The sequence below is a fragment of the Coptis chinensis genome, chromosome 8 (genome assembly GCF_015680905.1).
Source record: "Coptis chinensis isolate HL-2020 chromosome 8, ASM1568090v1, whole genome shotgun sequence".
Classification (NCBI taxonomy): domain Eukaryota; kingdom Viridiplantae; phylum Streptophyta; class Magnoliopsida; order Ranunculales; family Ranunculaceae; genus Coptis; species Coptis chinensis.
Genome location: NC_141463.1, coordinates 34,203,414 through 34,226,881, shown reverse-complemented (window position 1 = coordinate 34,226,881; position 23,468 = coordinate 34,203,414). Strand labels below are relative to the sequence as shown.

Genomic DNA, 23,468 nt, shown 5'->3' with positions numbered 1-23,468 from the left:
TGGATCTTGTGATCATTGAATGAGAAGAAGTTATTGTATTGTTTGAATTGATAGAAGTTGATACAGGAGAGGAACTTGTATTTAATGATACAGAAGAATCAGTAGAAGGTGAATCAGATAAGATTTCAGCTGGAGTACAGAAAGAAGAAGTTATAAAAGTATCAATGGAAGTAGGAGTGATTGATGTTTTAAAAGGAAACTCTTCCTCATTGAAGATGACATGCCTAGAAAGATAAATTCTCCCATTTGTACTATCAAGACATTTGTAGCCTTTGTGGTGTAAGCTATACCCTATGAAAACACATGATTTAGATCGAAGTTCTAATTTATTTGATGTATAAGGTCTTAACCAAGGGTAGCACCTACAACCAAAACTTTTGAGAGAAAGATACTAAGGTGGATTGGTGTAAAGCTTTTGCCAAGGTGACAAATGGAGAAGAGATGAAGAGGGAAGTCTGTTTATAAGATAAACTGAAGTGGAGAAAAGTTTTTCCCAATATTTAGTAGGAATGTGAGACTGAGATAGTAAGGTTCTAGACATGTCTAAAATGTGTCTATGTTTTCTTTCCACTACACCATTTTGTTCTGGTGTATGTGGACAAGAAAATTGATGAATAATGCCATGATCTTTTAAGAAATTTTCAAATATAGTACTTGTGAACTCACCACCAGCATCAGTTCTAATACATTTGAGTTTCACAGTAAAGGTGTTTTCAATAGCAGATTTGAAAGTTTTAAATGCTAAAAAAAATCAGATTTCAAAGTAAGTGGAAAAATCCAACAGTATTTGGAGAAGTCATCGACAATGCTTGCATAAAATCTCATCCCATTTATTGATAAAACTGGAGATGGACCCCATAAATCTATATGAAGTAATTGAAAAGCAGAAGTACTTTTACAAGATGAAAGCACAAAGGGAAGTTTAGTACTTTTTCCTAAAGCACAATCTGAACAGAAATGAGAGCTTGAAGAGCCTTGTATATCAATGATCTTAGCTTGAATGAGTTTATGCAAGACAGTAGGAGCAGGGTGGCCAAGCCTGTTGTGCCAAGTTGTAGCTGAAGCCTTAGTGGAAATGAAGGCAGTTGAAGTAGGATGTTGAGATTGATGATGAAGATGAATAGGATATAAACCATTTTCAGTTTGACCTTGGAAAAGCATCTTCCCCGAGACAATGTCCTTAACATAAAAGGCATTGGGAGCAAAAATTAGAACACAATGATTGTCTGTAACAAACTTATTTACACTTAGAAGATTATGTGTGATATGAGGTACATGAAGTATGTTTTGCATTTTAAACTGATGATTGGAATGTAAAGGAGTTAATAAGGATGAACCTGAGTGTTGTACAGGCAGACCTTGTCCATTCCCAACAAGTATCTTGTCTGATCCTTTATAATCAGTATGCATGGATAGATTTGAGAGGTCTGAAGTGAGGTGATTGGTAGCACCAGTGTCAGCATACCAGAGAGAGTCCTTTTGATTAGATGAGTAGGAAGCAGTTTGATCTGAGCAATCCTCATTCATACTAGCCAACATAGCTAGTTTGGCTGGAGGTATTTGACCCACATAGGAGTGATTCATCCTATTGTGGCAGTCTATTGCAAGATGACCAAATTTATTACAGATTTGACATTGTGGTTTTGCATTAGCTGATGAACTGGCACCATCATAAGAGCTAGTATTTCCATTGTAACCACCTGAGTTATTACCTCTGACATTGTAACCATTGAAACCTCTACCTCTGTTGTTAGAACCTCTGCCTTTGTTATTTCCTCTATAATTATTTCTTCCATTTCCTCGAGTACTGTTGGAGTTGTTATATCCAGAATTTCCATAATTGTTATAATAGCCATTGTTATAGCTAGCACCAGAATTGGATGATTGTCTAGCATAAAAGGCTTGTCCAGAATTGGAGTTAACAATTGAATCCTCTAAATGTAATTCTTCACTTAACAACAAGTTGTGTAACTCATCAATTTGAACAGGATCATTTCTGGATCGAACTCTAACAGAAGTTTTGAAAGCAGCATATTCATTTCCTAAACCTTTCAGTACATGAAAAACAAGATCCCCTTCATCAACAGGAGCACCTGAAGCAACTAAAGAATCTGATATTTGTTTGATCTTATAAAGATATTCAGTCATTGTGGAACCACCCTTCTTGATATCCTGTAACTTTCCCTTGAGTTGAATCACATGAGACCTAGATATCATATCAAGTCGTGATTCTAATGCATCCCATAGAGCTTTGGATGTGGTTAAACCAACAACATAAGGAAGAAGATCTTGGGACAAAGTAGCACTAATCCAAATTAATAACATTTGATCTCTTTTGATCCACGCAACATAATGAGGATTCACTTGTGTAGTAATATTACCACAGTTATCAACAAGAAATTTAGGTGGACATAAATTAGTACCTTCAATAAGTCCTGTAAGATCATAAGTTATAAGAACAGATCTGAACAGCGTCCTCCATAGATGAAAATTTTCTCTAGAAAGTTTTACCGTGACCATGTTACAAATATTCTGAAATGAGTATGAGGTATTTGATGGTGGAACCGCCATTGGTAACATATTTGGTGAAAAAGATCCTTGATAAACCTGATTTTGAGGTAAAAAAAGTGAATTCGTCTGATTTGATGATGAATAGAACAGATTTGGTTGTTGAGAAACATTGAAAATTGGAATCTGATGTTGGTTTTGAGTTTGCGCTTGAATATTTGGTATTTGAGTAAAGAATTGACCTGAATTAGTATTGAAATCTGTAGAATGGATCGAATTTGGTAAAGATTGGGTATTCAAGATTGAATTTTGAGATTAAACCTCATTAATTGAAGTAAGAATTGCTGGAATTTGAGCAGCAGCAAGATTCTCACCTGGGTTTTCAAGATGAACATCATCATTACCTTGATTGATCGCCATTGTTGAAGGTTGAGTTGTTTGATTTGTTCTTGTCATGATCGATTGATGATATGATTTTCTTCCTTGAAATTAGCAAGTGAAGATTTGAGAAAATTTTGAGAAATGAGGAACTTCCTCAATTTAGGGTTTGATGGATCGAGCACCAGTTGGTGATCCGCTCTGATACCATATTAAGACTTGTGAAAGAAAATGATTTCATTCTTAATCAATTGTTAGTTCTTCTTACATTTATATACTACTTTTAGTTAGTTACAAAAGTTTAACAAGAATTAGTTACTAAATCATCTGAGCTGGCATGATTAGTTAGGTGTTGTTCTTGACTGTTGTCTGACTTGACTGCATTGACTGACTTATGGAAGTAGCAGGGCTGGTGTGACATGCCTGTTTACTCATCCCTGCGAGTCATTTCCATCTGAAGATGATAGGCTGCTTCACATGGTGGCTATGAAGGAAATTCTTGAACAAAAGCATCACGACTTTTCTAGAACAGATCGTACCGAGTTGCAGTTGTTATTTACGTCTCTTCACTTCAGAACGCAGATTTTGAAATAGAAGCTACTGGCTACTGCAAATAAGAAGTCCCTTTGATATTCGATTAATTCGAATGATAAGAAGTTTTTAAAAAAAACTTCGTTGTTTCTTTTCTTTTTAATTATTCTTACCCGGTAAGTTTCAAAAGTCGTGCTAGCTGAGTATATGGTCTTTGCATTTAATACAATCAACCCTAAGTAAAATGTTTATAGTATATATGTGGGCTGGTGAACTTGTTTCCAAATGATATTTGGCTTGTTATTCAAACGAGTTTTGAAACTTTGGCATAAAGGATTTACATATTAGCATGTGCTTATTGCATGATTAGTCATATTTTAGTATTTTTCGTCTTTAGTTGTATGTTTTGTAATCTAATCACATGTTTAGGTTGAGAGAATATATTACCTGTGTTTTTCCCCCTTCTTTATAATACATTAATTACGTTAACTAAAAAATAATAAAATAAATAATAATAATAATAATAATAAAAATAATAATAATATCCTAATAATAAAAATTTCATCATAATCATATTAATAATAATCGCATAATACATCATCATCAATCATCATCATATTCCATCAGTGTCTAGCAAACGTGAAAGATTGAGGTTACCTAATTAAAGAACGTGCTAGCACGGAAAACCTCCCTCATTTCTCTCATGTGACCTGACTGTTGGAAACGTTATCCTAGCTTATCTGCTAAAGTTTTCAACACACTTTGTTTGCATATTGATCATGCAAACACTCCTTATACATCTCAATCCTAGAATAATACCCGATAATCGTTGTCCATGCAAACACATTTGGTTCACGCATTTTATCAAATAAGACATGAGCATAAACCATGTGGTTGCAATCCGCGTAGAATTGGATTAGTTTTGTTGATAGAATTTGCAATCCGATACAATATTGCTACCTGGCAAATCCAGAAATGTTCATACTTTTGCTTGAGTGATCCTCCTTCTTTGATCAAAGTTAAGTTCTTTCTAAAAGATCCTCCCCCAATCAATTTTCGTCGTCGATTAAACAATCTAAGTTCCTGCAATTATTAATTTTTCAAAAATTGAGTAATGAAAGCTTGTCCTTCCTACACCAAACATAACCAATAAAAAGTTTGATTCAAAACGATCAAATTGCACCCAGATTTCAAATATTTTACTTCACCATATCCATTTGAATGAAATTCGAATCAATTTGAGCTTAATTTGTAATTGAAATTACCTAAGTGCTTTGTTCGAGTGCTACGTGAGGTTGTGAGAGGTGAAATGATGAGAGGAAATTCAGTTTCACTTCCGTAATCTTGTTTATGAAATCGGAAGAGATCCAACCAAAAAAAAATAAAAAGGTCATGATATAGTGAGTCGAACCCGCGACCCAAATGGAAACAAAGCCAAAATAACCAAGCGGGAGCCGTTTCCATTAGTGTCCCGATTCTAACAATTCAAATTAACGCACAGTAGCCGTTAGAGTTTCCTGAAATAGATCTAGACCGTCCTTTGTGTGTTATTTTGTCTTTTAGTGAGAAAAAAAAAACCCTATCTTATTAGATAGATAGATACAGAGGATGGTTATATATACTCCACCTTATAGTGACTCTAAAGTTATTCCACTCCTAAAAATGAACTTACAAAATGAATTGTGGACTAATTTTTTGTGGATATATACATCTCATGATGGAGAACACCCCCACCAAAAATCAGTTTAATTGAATATGTCTAACCTTGTCAAATGTTGTATCGAAATTAAAAAAATCTAGACCATTGGATAATTTCATAACTTTCTAGACGATTTTTTATAAGATTGTACATTTTCAAATGAGCTGCTTTTTTGTGAGAATGATCGCTATTGTGCGGAGAACATCTCCACCAAAAAACAACTTCTAATTCATTGAGTTAAGCGGTGGAGTTCATTTGGAGTTAGTTTTAGGGGAGTTCATATAACCATCCGAATAGATATATCGTACAAAGTTTGCCAGCGGATATATAAGGATATATAAGCTAACAAATTATCCATATCAAATCTGATTCTAAAAATCAATATTTTTAAACACGAAAGCTTCTTGGATTCTTTCATGCCAATTAGAAGAAATGGTAATCAAGGGGATGGAAAAGCAACGTTATTGGTGAGCAACACTTGGCGACCGATTAAACGTTGTCCTCAATAGATTTCCCAGTTAAAAAAGTCATGGCCAAGTGAACTTGGAATGTCACACAACTATTTAGTTCTAAGCTATAACCCCTAACAACTTTAGCTACCTGCTATACCCCTATTCCTCCACCGCAACCCAGCACCACCACCTCCTCTTCTTTGGTCAATAGATTTGCAAAATACGTGGCGTGGTGAAGATCTATGGAACCAAACTCTTTTTCATCTGTGGTTTCGGTGTTTCACCTTCCCAAAGCCAGAACACTATTCTTAGCCATCTCTTGCGAATTTACCTCGAGACCTTGTCCACCCTTTTACACTCTCAATGATGTTACTCTATATTTCAACCACATCACCTCTTCCGCTAAACTTTCCCTGTTGTATGTTGTGTTTTAATTCTACCAACTCTTCTCAAGCCAAGAGCGAAACAAAATGAAGATGCTTGCGATCCTCGCAGCTGCTACACTTGGGGATCTTTCTTCTCGTTGGCTATATTAATTCTGAAGTATTGTTGAAGACCTAAATAAGACCACCAAGCACCCTACGGAGCAAGACGTACATATCCATAAAGATAAAAGAGAGTTTTGATTTTATGCATCTAAGTGTTGGTCTTGAACAATCATATTCATATAAATAATTTTTTAATCAATTACTAGCATTAGGTTATTTACAGAGTACATCCAGCAGTGTTGGTAGGGAGACACTGGTCAAAGCGTATACTAAATTAAAGCAGTATAGTCGGCAAACACTAAATTTCAAGTCGTAAAAAGAAATTGCAAAAACAAATCTTACTAAGACCGTTCCATTCCCATCCACAAAAAGTAGAAAACGCTGTATCAAAGTTCAAATAGGCGAAAAAGAAATTGAGGCAAATATCACCGGCAGTAGAGCTCTCCCTCACATACCTACTGGGTTCAGTTCAGTGAATATCTAAGCATCTAAGCACAAATGGGAAAGCTCTCCCTCACATACCATTTTGGACTATTGATACCATACCCGAGATGGACAAATAACAACCTCTTAAGCCTACCCTCAAGAAGTAGAACTCTCCCTCACCAAACAACTTCCACCATTAACATCAACACCTCTGATGGAGATCATAGTATCTTTGAGGAGTATTTGCACAACTTCTGTAACAAGAAAAAAAAGGCACTGGAGCTAAGAGTCTAAGACTCCTGTAACTTTGAGCATCACGCACTAGGCTTGGGGAAAGATCAAATTTTCTAAAGAGTATTTGCTCAACTCCAATACCATGAATACATGCCAAATAAGCTCACAGCCTAAAACTCCTGTCCATTTGAGTATCCGAAATGAGATGCGCAAAATGATATTCATTCCAAAGCCGCCCACTCACTTATTTGTCAGCAACAACATTAAAAGACAACTCACTTTGGTCTAACCAGTCAACAACCAAATTAATCACTTTGCAGTACTGAACATGAGAACATAGCCACAACGTATGTTTCATAACATGCTTCAAACTTTTTTGCCCAAAAATGCAAGCATGTGCAGAGATCATAAAGAAACACTAGAAAAGGACAAAGAAATACCAAAATTTACACTAAAACATTCAAATAACTTTAACAGATCTTTAATACAGGAAACAACATTATTCCTGTTCATGTCCTACTACTCACCAAATCCAAGATCAAAAGGAAAGGACTAACCCAACGGAAATAAAGACTGAAGTTGTGAGTAAAATATAGGTAAAAATCTCACTTCAAGTTTCCTAGGTTAGGGAAATGCCCCTGATCTGCAATAGAAGGAATTTCCACTTTCGTGATGCCACCACTGAAACCTCCATCACCTCTTCCGCCTCGACCACGGCCCCGGCCACGCCCTCCTGGATTGTAGTACTTTTCCCCTTCAGCGGGCTTCAGAAACTCATTTATGCTGACAGACTACAAGAACAAAAGCAGTTAGAAACATGATACACAGGAAAACACCAACTAGAAAACAAAAAGAACCAAATAATCACTGTCAACAAGACTAGAAGCAATAGTCACACAGCTACAGTAGCATACAACATTAGTTGCAGTTCTACAAATCAAGCACTTCAAAAACATGGAAATAGACGTTCGATAAATGCGGCAAATTAGCTTTAACATGAAACTTGCATATAAATGACGTGAAATCGCACCAACTACAGAATATTACACATGACGTAATCTTAAATTTGTGAAATTTATGCAGTTAACACATTTAGAGGTCAATATATGCAAGTGTAGAACCTACCATCCACACCTTTTGTTGTAAATTACCAGAAAAAGAAAGAAAAAAAACACATTGTCAAAAACTCAATCTCAGTGTCGGGACCTATGATGCACGGATACAGGTACAGGTACCGATACAGCGACACCGGTATGGGGTACAATACGGCTTTTTTAAAATATTAGGATACGGGTCCAGCCTATGGATACGGCTAATTAATATGAATATTTTAAAATGTGTATTTTGAAAATTATGTTAGTAGTTCTTTGAGTAAAGTTAGTCAGGAACATGTGAAAAACTATTATAACACATGTCAAAGTCAATACAGCTTGAAGCCTCAAGAACAATTTATATTTCAACGGAGTAGAACTATCGGATCAGGTTTATTTCAGGGATTCCAGTACCCTTGAAGTATCCAGTATCCGTATCAGTATCGTACCCAACCGATAATGGTGAAATGGCATTTTAGGAGTATCCATGCATCATAGGTCGGGACGTTGTCGATTCATAACAATGTAAGAACACGTAAACAAACGATATACAATATTAATAAAGTTAACTGTACAGGTTTACAAAAAAAAAAATTAAGTAAAATTTGCGACGAATGTTCTCCAAAATTAAACAAAAAAGTAGATAGAAAACTAGATATCCATCACATTTGAAAGATTTAAAAGATGTACAAAAAAATCTCAATCGTAATCAAATGTTAAGATGGGGCAAAACATGTGTGAGTATAGATTCATACCATCACATGATTGTGTTGTCAGCAAATTTAACACATTAATAACTTTAGGGAACATGTGAAGAAGTAATATATAATTTAATGATGCTTAACTTTGCATTTTATCTTTCCCAAGCAAACTTTTTACTGAAGTTCTCAATACAAATTGAACTTCAACAAAGATATATATAATTAGGTACCTTACTCCAAATAGATTTCAATATCAATGACATACAAGGTGAAAATATACATCAGATTTTAAAGATATGTGAACAGAAATGATTAATCTCAATCATTATATAAATATTGAGAATGTCAGAGTGTAACGGGGAGAGCGGGGGGTGTTGTATACTATTGTAAGAGCCTACGCTGGAACACAACCACATGAACAGCAACAAGAACTTAATGGACACTCGAACCACTAAAAAAACAGGTAAACAAATACTCAGCTAATAGAACAATATAACAAGATAAAAGCTAACCTTTTTGGCCTTCTCATCCTTCTCAGCAATCTCTTTTTTCTTGTCCTTGTCAGAGCCCTGTTAAAAAATGTAAGGAAATGATCATGATCCCGGTAAGGAGGGTGAAAGGATCACAATATATACAATGTCTGCTGAACTCCATTCATTAAGTAGCCAGATAGGAAAGGAACAAAAAATTTGAAGATCATGTGAAGCTCACTAATTTGATGAAGATGTCAGTATTGCTCTTTTTGCCAGCAAGCTGCTGCATGGACGCAAGCTCCTTGTCAACAGTAACCTTCCTCTCCTCAACCTTCAAGGCTTGCAGAGCCTTCCTCTTCTCTTCCAGTATCTTCTGATACTCATCAAGAGTCATTTCCTGCATTAAAAAAAATCCAGGACATCAGATATATGCCACTCAGGCTGAGCACTTCATAACCTGGTATAAAGAAGTACTACAATTAAATAAGCATGTAAATCTCTGATAAAACAGGAGGAACATAGAACATTTTACAAGAACAAGCATGTAAATCTAAATGTAAAATCCCCACTTCGAACAACAAATGAGCTACGTATCAGAACAGACATTTCAAGGTAGGTGCAAAACTGCTATTATACACATAAAATTTGCTTTACTTTCATTTTTTAAATAGCTACATAAAAAGCCTAAATACATAGGCCATTGAATGAATGAACTATGGCGAAGGACAAAGACACAAACATAAATCTTAGATATGGACACACTATCACTATAATTTTATATCTTCAAATAATTGTTGTTTCAAATGGACGCTCTTATATTTAACAAGACGAGAAAAAACATGCACTTAACAAAATAATCCGGGAATCCTAAACCACTAAAGCAGCTGCGGTAAACAAGAGAGCTCTTAAAAACCACCTCATGCATTTTAAAGACTCCTTCAGCAAAGCTTAGGCTAATGTGCACCTAAAGATGCACCTAGCAAAAAAAAAAAAGGGTGCGTATACATCAGCTCCAAAAAACAAAAGAAGTCGTACGGCACAATTCCAAACCACACCAACAAATTAATATCTAATTTTGTTTTCCCATATGATGACTAACATTTACAAAACATGCATACTATGGGTCATTTGGTTGGTCAGTAAACAATGGACTGGTTGTGTCCATCTTGCTTGTAATATTCCATTTACAGTGAACATACTTCAAAACTACATTAGGCTAGAAGGTATTCACCTTCTCTTCCGGTTCTTTCTCTTCTGGCCCAGTCACAGGATTCTCCTTGTTAGCATCTGCAGTTTCTTCCTCTCCAGGCTGCTTCTCTGGAGTCACAATCTTCTCTTCTGGATTGGCCACTTCCTCAGGATCCCTATACAAGTTTAACACCATATTTTAGAGAATTACATACATGTCAGGTTAATGACATAATTAATCCGACCAGAAAACAGAACTTTAGAGGTGGTGAATAAGAAAGGTACTCACTGAATAGTTTCATCAGTGGCTGATCCCCAGTTTCCTCGTCCACCACCCTCTTTCTTGATCTCGCTCCTGCATGTGCACCACAAAGTTTTAATTTACAAAATAAAAGATTGTGTATTCCTTTATATAAAAAAATAAATAAAAACAACAAATATAATATTCACCCGCGTCCAGAGCCACTGCGACGATCAAATACCCTCCGAGGGCGTTCTCCATCAGCTTCCCCATTGTTAAAGCCGCCACGACGAACACCGCGGTACGAACTGCGAGGACCACCATAGGCTCCACCACGCCTTTCAGAAGATTTGTCAACTTCTCCATCTTCAGTGGGGGCTACATACCCTCCAGAAGCACCATTGTTGCTGAATGAGTTTTCATTGTTGTAGCGATCACGATTGAATCCACCTTCACGGCCACCACCTTCACGGCCGCCACGACCACGACTAAATCCACGGCCTCCTCCACCTCCACCTCCACGGCCCCCTCCGCGGCCTTCATTCCTGTTTTCCCTGACTACACAAGAAGGGAATAATTCAATTAATCCCACAGAAACAATCCAAAATCAGATATTTGTAAGTAATCCAACAAGACACAAAATAAAATAGATATTACTAAAAATGGTTCGCAAAGTTTTAATCAGTTGACAAACAAATCAAATACGCATAGGCAAAAGAAAAAACTGTTTATTTTAATATTTAAAACTTTATTCCCCAATTCCTTAGCATTGTTTTACTCTGTACGGAAGCAAATAATGTACTTAATAAAATTACAATCTTTTATTAACATAAATGAAATGAAAGTGTCTCCTCAACTTCATCCAATACAACAACATAAAACAAAAACAATCAGACCAAAAAAATAAACAAATCTACCACCTGTCATAAAAATTAGTCAAAAACAGAATAAATTATATGAAAATATGAGTAGATAGAATATTATTACCAGCCTGAGCAGGAGGGAGAGGTTTGGAAGGCAACTTAGGCTGAGCCTGAGAAGGTTTGACTGATTCAGTGACAGCTGGTGGAGCTTCAGCAGCTTTCTTAGCAATAAGCTGTGAAAGGTCATCATTATCATCATCACCCAACAAATCAAATGGGTTCACACTTGCCATTTTTTTCTCTTTTTCTTTCAACAAATAACTTCAACCCCCTTAGATAACTCAAACAGCCTTCTCTTTTGATTTATGATATATTACTACTGATTCATCGGTTCCATTTTTTTAAATTTACTGATTGAATTGAAGAAAAAAAATGAAAACCCTAGCCGCAATGAGAGAGAGAGAGAAATGAAGAAATGAGAGAGAGAGAGAGTGTATGTGCGAAACCTAATCTCGAAAACCCTATTTATGTCTTTTTTGATTATTTGTCTATTTTTTTATTAATTGTGGTTATTACCATTTTGTTTTCGGCTATTTACGACTGTGGCATTTTGTTAAGTGAGCTGACGTGTCTTATTAGTGTCTCATTACGTGAAGTTTTTGACGATTAGTTTTGTGTTTAGTACGATTAATTAATGGACTCAATAATTGAACCAAGTATGGTCGTCTAGTCGTCTGGCAACACATTTCGTACAAACTTGTTGATAAAGCCCACCACGTGTCAAAGGACGGAAAAGCCCGAATTCCAGCAAAGATCAAAGGCCCATTTGAGAAACAGCCTGCTGAGTGCTGATGTCTTAATATTAAATTTTTCACTGAGGTGCGAATTACAGTATTTGTAAACAAGCAAAATTGACAAGCCTTATGATTAAGAAAGAAATGACAGTATACAGTAAAGAAAAGCTAAGTTTATTTGGACTCATGTAACTGCACTGTTCAGTTTTTGTTTGTTTTTTTTTCATCCACCATCAAATCAAACAATGTATAGCTGTCCCTTGAGAAATCCACCCAGAAATTTCAGATCACTTCAAAGGCTCCATCCGATAAATGAGACCATTCAAATGATTCTGCACAAAAGAATCAGATCACTCCAATGGCTCCACCCATATTCAACATATGTGTAGGTTGCTTAGTTCTGGTACCCAAATCAGGTGGTGCAATGCCCAGCTCTAAGTCAGTGTTCACTCTTGATGAACTATGAGTCTCCACCTTAGCTACACAGTGTGAAGCTGATGGAGGCAAGGGATTGATGAGCGACTGAGAAACAATGGGTGTGGAAGCAGTGAAAGTGCTCTGTGGTTTGGGCTGATAACTATAACAAACATTGCCTATATTAAACACAGGGACCACCGACACGGCTGGGAAGACTCCATGACTGAAATAACTGATGTTCCCATTCGTGGTTCCGGTCTGTTAAAAAAAATCAAAGTGGTGAGTTAGTGTCGTTATTTTACTGGATTCAAATTAAACTTAAAGATAGTGCGGAGTACGAACTAACAGGAATTAACCACTTCGACATGGTTCTTCGTGCATTTACACAACTCAAGTACGTAAAAGACTAACCTAAGTGCGCAGTTCTATATCAAGATGAGTCAGAAGGGGTCTGTCAATCGATCTTTTTACTGGGTACTGATATAGTACGTCTGCGGGACTCAGTCTAATAGTACCCTTGTATAGGCTAACTACACGTCTACACTCCATAATATAAGAAATTCACTAGAGGTGACCATTTCACTCATAAAAAGTGAATGAATTAGGGAGAACAGAGACAAGCAAATTTACCATGTACGGAAACCCATTAAAACTTGGAATGCAGGGAGTTCTAGCCACAGGAGTGGTTGGGGGGGTTTCCATGCCATTGGAAGCTACTTGGTTTGCAAACTGAACTGGTGGAGCATTCTGCAATGAGCAAACATCCAACTTTAATTAAATGAGCAAGAAGCAGATAAAAGTACAACTTCTAGATTTCAACTTTAGATAGAGTACTAACCTGTTTGGGGACATTGTCAGTTTCCTTCAATGGTAATGGGGCAGAATCCAATGCTTCACCCTGTGAAGTTAACACTTTATGAGAAAGATAAAATGAGAACAAGGCATTAGAGTTATATAATGTGTTGAAGCAAGAACTTACAGAGTCCATTATTGCCATGTCAAAGAGACTTGATCTGCGTTTTTTCTTACTCGCAGCAGCCTTCCTCAGGAAATACTTTTGAGCATGGCTAGCCACCTGGGTTGGAGTCCTTGTGGTGACAAAACTCCTCGAAATCCCTCGCCAATCTCCTTTACCAAGCTTTGTAAGTCCCTCAAGGAAAATTCTATGTTCTTCAGCTGTCCATGGGACCCCTGAAAGACAAATGACATATGAGTGTGTTCATACAAAATCCAAATAGTTATGTTCATCCCCACATAAAAATGTTTTCATTAGACACTGACAGTACTACAGTAGCAAAAGCCCACGCTATAAATTCCAAAGTAGTTAGACACTCACAACATAAGGCATCGGAGGTGGTTAATAACAAACAGAAACTGTAGAGATACACGAAAATATTCCTCTTTAAAATCAAGGATATATTGATTATGGTGCCGATAGCCAATAGAACTATCAAGACATACATTCAATTTGGTCTGCTGTTAGTGTACTATAATAAACAAGGATATGTGTACGGGTATCATTTTCAACTGCGATAAATCTGGGTCTAAATAAATCAATGAAACCATTCCATACTCGATAAACTAATTCTAAATTTTGTAAGTTCACAAAAAACGAAAGACTGTACCCTGCTTACTTTTCTAGCTTGTTTGTTTATTTCACAGGAAAAAAAACATTCTTTCCAATCAATGTAGGCAATTCTTGTCTGTGAAACGCACACAAAGTGATATAAGCTATTCCACTAAATCCGACTACCCATGCCACTTTCCGCAGTAATATATTTAGCTCTAAGTCCGCTTGAAATTTTAATATACTAAAATCCTTCAACTAATTCTCTACCTAATATGTTACCAATATGATACAAAATTGAAAACTTTACCCTGCATTAATTTACTAGATTGATTTTTTTGGGGAAGAAAAAAATCATCTAAAACAATGTAGGCAATTCCACAATAGATGTCTGTAAAACGCTAACACGGGGCGTTATAAACAATGGACTAAACCCATGCCCATGCCATTTTTTGCAGCAAAAAATCTAACTTTGTGTGGCACCATATACTTGACACCATATATCCGTCATTGAAAAAATTATATACTTGACACCATATATTCATTATATACCTATATAATAACCAAAAAGCTGTAAAATGCCACTAAACCCGATTGACGGTGCCAATTTTTACAACAATTAATCTAGTTATAAATCCATCATTTTAAAAATTCTGAACTTGAAGCCATGAACTAGCTCTATACTTTATATGTCACCATAAAATAAAAAACGTTAACCTGCAATTTTTCCCCTAGGTTGAATTTTAGGGGAAAATTTTTATCTTGACGCAATGTAGGCAATTGGAGTCTGTTAAAAAAGGCTTTTACAGGGCGATATAAAAATGCCACTAAAAATTCAATCTTCCTATATAATTACAATCACAGATGAACAAACCAACCAAATACTAATGTCCACAATCAAAAACAAAACTCAAACAACATCAATTGTCAACAAAATTCAATCAAATAAATAACATGTATAATTGGAATAAAATAAACAATAAAAAAAAAACAATTTATTACCTTTCTTCCTCTCATGACCATCTTTTTTCGATCTAACAGGTTCACCATCAGACAAATACCCACGATCAACATCATCCTCATCATCACAGTGTTCGGATCGCATTGCATGTTGTAAATTCCCCATGCTAAAACTTTTCTTCCCCATACTCAAAGTTTTCTTAACAGGATCTTCTTTTTTATTAAGACAGATTTTAACTCCAAAAAGCTTGACCGTTTTCTCAGTGCATGTCCTTGAATTATGGCCATTTTTGCCACAATGAGAGCACTTTGTTCCTGCCTCTTTCCCCATCACCATCTTAAATCAATCTTTTTCGTTTAAAATCTTCAGCCAATCTTTCTCTTTTTTACGCTCTCTTGTAACAGACATGACAAAGGCATGCTGGACAAGGATTCTATCTTATTTATACTTGCTTTCTTTCCTTAATTACCCATTGCTTCGGTTTCTATTATCTGTTTTTTCTTTTTGCCTTTTTTGTCGATATCTTGGTCTCGAAGTCTGATTCTATAGTCCACCATACACTCAATTGTTTTGTACCATTATCTTGGCATGAACAGTTTGCCACGTGGAGATCATGTGGGGGTTTGGGTTAATGTAATTTTGATTACCTTCTGAAATGTTCTCACGCTCCCACCACATATTCTGCCAGATGGGTATAACAAGGTGGGACTGGAGTAGGATTTGTATATGTATACGGGAGCAGGTGATAAAATAATTGCAATGTTTTAGATTCCTGAAAAATCCTTTTTGCAGGTTTAAGGATTTTGGTGACGTCATGACGCGTGAGATTGGAAAATTTTGTGTTGTTTTTCGGTTTCTATTTTTCTATTAAATTTAGATTTTAGATTATCTGTCTAATTATAAAATCAGTGAGAGAGAGAAGGAAAGAGAGAGCAGTTGGTATTTTTATGGAATATCTGAATAATCTTACTGTATTACTCTATATATTTATTCCTCTTCGTCTCTTAATTAAGGCAGCACAAGGATTTTATCTTCTTTTAACGATTAGGTTCTGTAAATGACCAACTTATCCTATGGACCCCTCATGAAGTATTAAGATTGGGTTCTTCATTTTCTTTTTCTGATTTTTTATTGATTAAGCCAATTTTCATTTTAGTTTGTAATTGGTATTAATTACTTTTGGAATCGATAAACATGGTTTTGCTCCATTGATGGTTAAATCATTTTTATCTAAAGAACTTTTTACTTCCCTCTAAAACAAAATTAAAGTATAAAGACCAATCAATCTAGTAGTTGGAAAATACTTTTTACCACATACATCTTCATAAAGATATTTTAAGTCAATGAGACATTTTCCAGGGTGTTATTAGCACTCAATGATTGATGAGAGATCGATTAGATTGAGTGGAATTTGTTTGATGAAATGTTTGTAGGAAATAAGTTTCCGAAAGAGGTTAGTTAGGAGATCTTGCATATATGACGTTTAATCACAGTGATTTTATGTAAATGCAAATTCAAAAATGAATTATGCATAGTAACAATTATTACATGATTTTATGACTTTCCCTTTCTAAAAACACAATATGTTTTCAATTGAACTAGCCATTGACACCATACCAACTTTAAAATCAGTATACAAGCTCGATTTCCGATTTTCATGTGGAAATTTAAATTTACATAGTTACATAGTAGTTTGACATATGAAAATTTAATTTTACATAGTAGTTTGATATATGAAAATTTGAATTTACATAGTAAACCTATTTGATCTATGAAAATTTATAGTGTGTTTTTTTTTTTTCTTTGAAATTGACCAATCTAATATCGACAAAAAGCGAACTCATGTAATTTTCTACAAAACACTCTATGAAAAGTTTAATTTTCAAGAAAAAAAAAATTATCTCATTTCAAACCCTCTCATTCTTATTCTTCATTTCTTCTTCTTCAAATTAAAGTGCCTTAAAAAAACTATTAAAAGTGGATTTCACGAAAACCCAATTTGGATTGGAGTTAGGATCAACAAAAAAAGTTACCCACTCACACTTTTAGTTTTCCATTGGCTTTTCTTCATGGTGCTAGAATTTGATTAGATTCTTTTCTTTGAAAAATTCACGATTTACATACTTGAAAGTTTGATTTTTGTATATTGATGTCTACAACGAGTTTGGAGTTAATGCAGGAGGGAGGCCTGAAAATGCAAGATGGCGTGCATTATTGCTGTCTAATCAATGATCGAAAGGAGCGTTGTCAACCTCAAGTGTATGGTATTGGTATGTCTATAGTGTTACGAACTTACGATCTATCTTTTGGTGGTCTATGTCTTTGAATCTTTGATTTATGCAATTGATTTATTTACAACCCACCCCCCTCATACACATATTGTTATGGATTTTAATTCTTGAATCCTATTCATTGTGGTTTTCTCTATTCTTCATTCTGCTTTTCCAATTACGTATTCAGATTATGCTGAATTGGTGTAATTTTTTTAGATTAAATCTATATCAAACTATTTATTTGTACTTGAAATGATATGAATAAGTGTTATATTAGTGGTTTGACAATATAAAATTATAGAGACTAGGAGGTGCTATTAGAAACTTAACAGGTGCAATGTGAAAGGTTTAATAACTTCTTTAGTTTAATGTTGAGTGGTTTGACATCTAGCTCTATATCTTCTACAAACATGCGTTTAAGGCAATCTATATCTTCTCACTTTCTTTCTTCCAGTTTTTATTTTCTTTCTTTGCTCGATTGAATACGATCGTCAATAAGATTATTTTCTTCCTCTTCAAATTGGAAATTTGGATAATCGTTACTTTTCAATAGATAATAGATAGTACCTTTCAATTTAATTTTGGAGTAGACGAGGATTTTGTATGTATATCTTTTAATTAATAGCAAATCGAAGGAACCCATTTTGCTTGAGGTACAAACTTCCCTAATTTTTGTATTTGGGTTTCTTTAATTTTTCTCTTTACATATTTCGTTTCATTCTTTTCTAATGAGCAACTTGATCTTTTGAGTTTAAAAAACGCTTTTATCGAGTTATGGAATGCAAACTAACACAACCATGGGAATACACGGTATGGCCGTCTTAAAATGCTATTCATTGTATTTGATTTTGTAGTGAGCATAAACATTTTGTTAGTAGGCCTAGCACACATACCTTCAATAAAAGAATCATTGTAACAGACACTTTGTACTTGGCAATTTGAGTTGCACTTTGAGAATTTTAAATTTTGCAGAGCGAGGGTTGAATCGCGAAGTCAGTTCCTTGGGTAAGGTCCAAAACAATTTCTTTAAAGTTAAAAGCATCTTCATATCAAAACAATTTCTTTAAAGTTAAAAGCATCTATGCAATTAATAATGTTACTCGAGACAGTCCAAATGCACTGAGATCTCATGTTCTGGAGGTATCCTCAAGTCTTGCCGATATAATGGATCAGGTGTGTCAAACCACATAAGCTTAAGAGGCGGGGAGTTTGTGTACTCGATGGTGGCGGCATAGTTGTAAATGTTATCGCGTCGCCACCACTCCAACCGGAGGTGTGGTCACACTTTCGGGCGGTTCAAGATACTATCATCCGCCGGGTACATCTGCTCCACCACCCACCACCACCACCTGGTGCGGGGAGGACTTGCAATATTTTTATCGAGGAGGTCAAGGGCGGGTTGTTGGTGGAAGTGTCATTGGACCGTTGATGGCATCAGTCCAGTGGTGTTGATGGCGCTTCATTTGCAAAATGCAGTGTTTGAAAGGCTACCATTAGATGATGAGGAGTCTCCCCGTCCACATCCCCCTACTGACCTCACAATCCTCGGGGGTTATAGGTAGTGGCGGAGGTGTTAGTGCGCAACTCGCTGATGGTGGCAATGGAAATGGTGCAAGTGGTAGTGGTGTATCTTTTTATAATCTTGGAATGAATATGGGGAATTATCAGTTACCTGGGAATGCTTTTGGTTGGGGTGGCAATGCTACTAGGCCACCATTTTGATAGAGGATGAAGTAATTGTTCGATAGGTTCAACAGATATGGTGTTGCTGCTAGGCCACCATTTTGATAGAAGTAACTGTGTCGAAGCTTCAACATATACTGAAAAATTGGCTCTTCAACAAGATCAAAGAAGAAGAGACTTCACTAGGTAAGTAATTGAAGTTGATGTACAAATTGTTTTATTTTGCAGAACATTTCTCCCTTGTATTTCTTGATTCTGTCACTTTTGCGATCGGTTTTTCCAGATGTATATGCTTACTGGTGAAACTAAAGATACTATTGCTGAAGGAAGGGTCGTTCAAGTGACAGTTCCTAAAGTGCTACCTCAAAAAGCAATCTATGAACTTGAATCTCGAGTGACTGGGATTCTTACGGCTGATGATTACTCGGAGGCGACCTGATGTCTTTAACAAGAGGGAGACTCTTTATGATATAAAGATGGAATTGTTGCATGGATTTCGTGATTGGCAGGATGAGGCATTCTATATGCTTACTGGTGAAACTAAAGATACTATTGCTGAAGGAAGGGTCGTTCAGGTGACAATCCTAAAGTGCTACCTCGAGAAAAGCAATCGTGAACTTGAATCTCGAAAGTATTTGGGATTCTTACGGCTGATGATTACTCGGATATGAGGCGCGCCCGATGACTTGAGTCTAGAGTTGAATGAAGGCGATGTTCTAAATTGCATGATCAAAAACATTCAAACGAACCGCATCAGGTGTATCTATCCTATAAAGAAAGTGAAGTGAAGGGAGACCAGTATCGGAATACTGTTTTGGATACCTTCTACCATCCTGATGAGGTATGTATACAGAGTGAGCAAGAGAAAGCTCGCAAAGAAGAAGCACTTCAAGTCTAGGATGATTGATTCTTTCATGTTTGATGATGACGACGATGAGGGTGACTTTGAAGATGATAAGGATGCGGAGCTGCTTGAGAAGCTTAGTGCCATTGATAAGAACCTTGAAGATAAGCTGACTCTACTAGATCACACGTTTGGAAGGAAGGGTAGGGCTATAGAGGAAGAGATTAAGGATCTTGCCGACGAGAGAAACGCTTTGACAGAGGCAAAAACACGCCCACTTTACAGAAAAGTAAGTGTGCACGTCTTTGTGTTATGGGTATTTTGTCTTCCATTTATTTATTTAGTTTTCTGGTATGCCTTTATTTCGTTTCTGATACATACTTATATTAAGTTGCGGTTGATGTTCTAGGTTGCAGTTATACTAATAAGAAAAAGGGTCCAAACGTCTAATGAATATTGACTTTAGATCCATCGACAAAGATAGTGAAAATCGTATGTTTATATTAAAAATTAGTTCTGCACTCTTTGGTCTCACAAAATCTGGGTGCATTTGTCATTTAAGCATTTTGGATTGCGTGTTCATTGAGAATTAGTGTATTGATGATTAAAGAAATAGCATGGCCTTCAATTGTCTCGGTCGTTATGGCTGTTAGAATTGAGATATAGGAAAATTGAGGATAAAATGAATATGGACTTATTGACTGGGACCATAAATGAATGTAAATAAGGCCTTTACAATTTTGAAAATATCTCTTTGGTTGTGATACTTTTATATATATTGGAGAAAAAAAATAGGTGGGGTGCATTTGATATGGGTCACTTCCTTAGTAATGGGAGTTTTGTAGCGTGCTTATATATTGATCTTATTAGGTAGTATACAATAAGAATCATGATCATAATCCGGCATATATATCTTAAGTGACACTAGGATGGTCAAGACATGGTTGGGAGTTAATTACTTTAGAGAGAGTTATTGTCATGAGAGATGGATTTATGCAAATTTAAGTTTAGGTGCATCTGAACACTTTAGATTGGAATCGATCTTAGATTTGAGGACATCATTCTTTAGAGAAGTGGAGACAGAGGTGTTCATTTGATAAGGACATTTATTCAAGGAATACAAGATATATATATCCATTATGCAACAATGTCATATTGTCACATAACTAGGAAACATTATTACTATCTCAACTGTACAATAATGGTTGGTTTTGGTGGTTGGGGAATTCCAGAACAAGGTTGGAGAAAGAGCCCTTGGGCTACTGAAGAAGATAAATTGCTTATTGGCTATGTTAGTGTGTATGGGGAGGAAGCTGGAGTACAGTGGCTAAGTCAGCAGGTAATCACTCTTAAACCAACATCTTAAAAAAAACAAAAAAAACAACAAACGAAAATGGTCGCTTACCAAAGTTAGAATATGATTAATAAACGCTGTTTTTGAGTTTGTGCTCACTGTATTGATCTTTTGAGTACTTGGTCTTCAGGCTTGAACAGGAATAGGAAGAGTTGTAGGCTGAGATGGGTTAACTACCTGAGGCTTGGCCTTAAAAGGGGTCAACTAACTCCTGATCGAAGAAGAAAACATTATCGTAGAGCTGCATGCCATGTGGGGAAACAAGTAAGACTATAACTATTGTATTATTTGAAGAACTTGATCATGTATATGTAGTATTTCTTAATTTGAATGTCAGGAACATAATGCTAAGATACTTTTTGTATTACAGATGGTCTATGATTGGAAGATGCTTGCCTGGGAGGACTGATAATGACATCAAGAACTATTGGAGGACACATTTTAAAAATAAAGCCAGACCTTCCCGAAGTGAAGAAAAACCAAGAGTTAGGGACACCGAGGCTACAAAAGACAAAGCAAAGAAGAAGAACAACTTCGCACCGGTAGCCACAATTAGTTAATATGAATAATGTCCAATGTCAAGTAGAGCAAAGTGAGTACCAAGTATCTCTGGCGCAAGGTGGGCAGGAAATCATGTACCCTAACATGGAGGAGCAATGCTTCTCTATGGTATCACAAAATGGTGTCTCAACCTCACGTAAAATATGTCTCAGTTTTTCTATGAACAAAAGAACAATATTCCTTTGTTATTTTTTGCTCAAGAAAGTGACTTTGCATGAAGAGATAAAACTCCATAAATGACTTTTTGTTGTTAGGGCATGGTCTCCCCCGGTGATGTGGTCATAGTAGCTAATCGCTATCAGTTGACCTTTGATTCATCTCCTTATGGACCAAACGAGGAGCATGAGAAATGAAAGTGGTTTTGACATCATCAGCGATTCTTTGTTTGCCTATTAGATTAGTGGACTTGGGTTTTTCAAGAGATGCCCAAAATAAAAATTGATCAATTTTATATACTTATTCCACCTTAAAGGAATCAGTACAAATGAAAAAGACCAAATTGTCGATATAATTGGAAAAAAAAATTACGTAGTCTAGCCGTATGCAAAATATCGTTAAATTGTAGGAAAATCACTATCAAATAATGAGCTTTACAACGAAAAAAGTCTTGACGGACCCAAATAATTTTAAACCCCAATACACATAAATAAGAGACTTAAGCATGTGAAAATTAATGGGCTTTTCCATCTATCAATGTAGCAGGTCCGTCTTAAGTAAACCATATTTTCTTTTCTTTTATATTGAAATTTTTCCGAGAAGGTATATGGATCAAATGTTTCCAATAAAATGCTATAGTTCTATATTCGTTTCTTAACAATTAAAATATGTGTTTGCAATGTAATAACAGTGCACTACCATGTATATAATTGAGCAGGTGATTCCATGTGAGGGTGTATCTATTTGTTCTCTTTTTCATCCGTGCAAGGAACAATGCAACTTCTTGGTTCATTTATTTATTTATTTTTTTTTGGAGAGTTTTGGTTTTTGGCTTTGTAGCTTATGTATGATTTATTTTATAGTAGTGATGTTTTATTGATTTGGGTATTGCTTGATTTTAGGAATGTAAATCATAAGATTTTTTTTTCTCTTCTTCTTCTTTTTCTTTCTGAAGTTGGTAGATAATTGCATTGTTTTGTATTGTGTTGTTACTTTGTTAGCTTTGAAACTTGGTCTTTTTGTTGTTTTTGAAGGCTTAAAGTGATACCATATATTATGCAATGTACTTAATCATAAGATCATCCACTATTAATGTAGCCAGCCTATAAGCAGTGAATCATTAGCTATCAATATACATATATTATTTATTCAAGTAGACTTTAGGTTTTTGAGTCATTAGCTATCTATATAGCAAGTCCGGCCATAGGCCGGGCCAAATGGCTAGTCTATATATTAAAGTAGAGATCTAAAGGAAGAATTTCTCTCTCCTAGGTGGCACTCTAATATGAGAGATAGTTTTTTTTAATAGCCTACAATGCCACATGGAACCTATTTAGAGAGTTTGAGTGTGTTTCTACTTCCTATATATTTTACCAAAGAAAAAAAAATTGCTAAAAAATAGGTTATTTGAAAGAGTTTCACTCTCGATTTAGAGAAATTTTAGTAGTTCCCATTATTGCCGGACAAAAAAGTTTATATATTTAGGGATGGTTAAACGAACTCCAAAACTGTTTCTCCAGTCTCCGAACGGCTTCTCTCTCATCCTGCTCTCTCTCTTGCGAAATTTAGTATATGCATAAAATTT

The 23,468-nt window shown here is 35.7% G+C and overlaps 2 protein-coding genes and 1 pseudogene across 2 annotated transcripts; 1 reads left to right on the top strand and 2 right to left on the bottom strand.

Moving 5' to 3' along the window:
• Nucleotides 1-7,142: 7,142 nt before the first annotated feature.
• LOC147481224 (Hyaluronan / mRNA binding family) lies at nucleotides 7,143-11,830 on the bottom strand. The gene is made up of 7 exons (XM_086581332.1): nucleotides 11,398-11,830; nucleotides 10,620-10,968; nucleotides 10,459-10,524; nucleotides 10,213-10,345; nucleotides 9,220-9,378; nucleotides 9,021-9,077; nucleotides 7,143-7,507 (listed from the first exon to the last, which is right to left on the bottom strand). The coding sequence occupies exons 1-7, from the start codon at nucleotides 11,564-11,566 to the stop codon at nucleotides 7,322-7,324; spliced, it is 1,119 nt and encodes a 372-aa protein (XP_086437458.1). The 5' UTR covers nucleotides 11,567-11,830; the 3' UTR covers nucleotides 7,143-7,321.
• Nucleotides 11,831-12,098: 268 nt separating this feature from the next.
• Nucleotides 12,099-15,554, bottom strand: LOC147481223 (transcription factor KUA1-like). The gene is made up of 5 exons (XM_086581331.1): nucleotides 15,054-15,554; nucleotides 13,464-13,675; nucleotides 13,323-13,382; nucleotides 13,115-13,231; nucleotides 12,099-12,742 (listed from the first exon to the last, which is right to left on the bottom strand). The coding sequence occupies exons 1-5, from the start codon at nucleotides 15,346-15,348 to the stop codon at nucleotides 12,413-12,415; spliced, it is 1,014 nt and encodes a 337-aa protein (XP_086437457.1). The 5' UTR covers nucleotides 15,349-15,554; the 3' UTR covers nucleotides 12,099-12,412.
• A 5,459-nt stretch (nucleotides 15,555-21,013) lies between these two features.
• On the top strand, nucleotides 21,014-22,080 carry LOC147481222 (transcription factor MYB48-like; annotated as a pseudogene).
• The last annotated feature ends 1,388 nt before the right edge of the window (nucleotides 22,081-23,468 follow it).

Excerpts from the sequence above, each read along its gene's own strand:
- LOC147481223 (XM_086581331.1), bottom strand. The coding sequence starts at position 15,348 with ATGGTGATGGGGAAAGAGGCAGGAACAAAGTGCTCTCATTGTGGCAAA. Across the intron at positions 13,383-13,463 it reads ACATGGCAATAATGGACTCT|GGTGAAGCATTGGATTCTGC; the intron begins GTAAGTTCTTGC and ends TTAACTTCACAG. Across the intron at positions 13,232-13,322 it reads CTGACAATGTCCCCAAACAG|AATGCTCCACCAGTTCAGTT; the intron begins GTTAGTACTCTA and ends TGCTCATTGCAG.
- LOC147481224 (XM_086581332.1), bottom strand. The coding sequence starts at position 11,566 with ATGGCAAGTGTGAACCCATTTGATTTGTTGGGTGATGATGATAATGAT. Across the intron at positions 10,346-10,458 it reads GCCACTGATGAAACTATTCA|GGATCCTGAGGAAGTGGCCA; the intron begins GTGAGTACCTTT and ends AAACTTGTATAG. Across the intron at positions 9,078-9,219 it reads CTGACATCTTCATCAAATTA|GGCTCTGACAAGGACAAGAA; the intron begins GTGAGCTTCACA and ends ATTTTTTAACAG.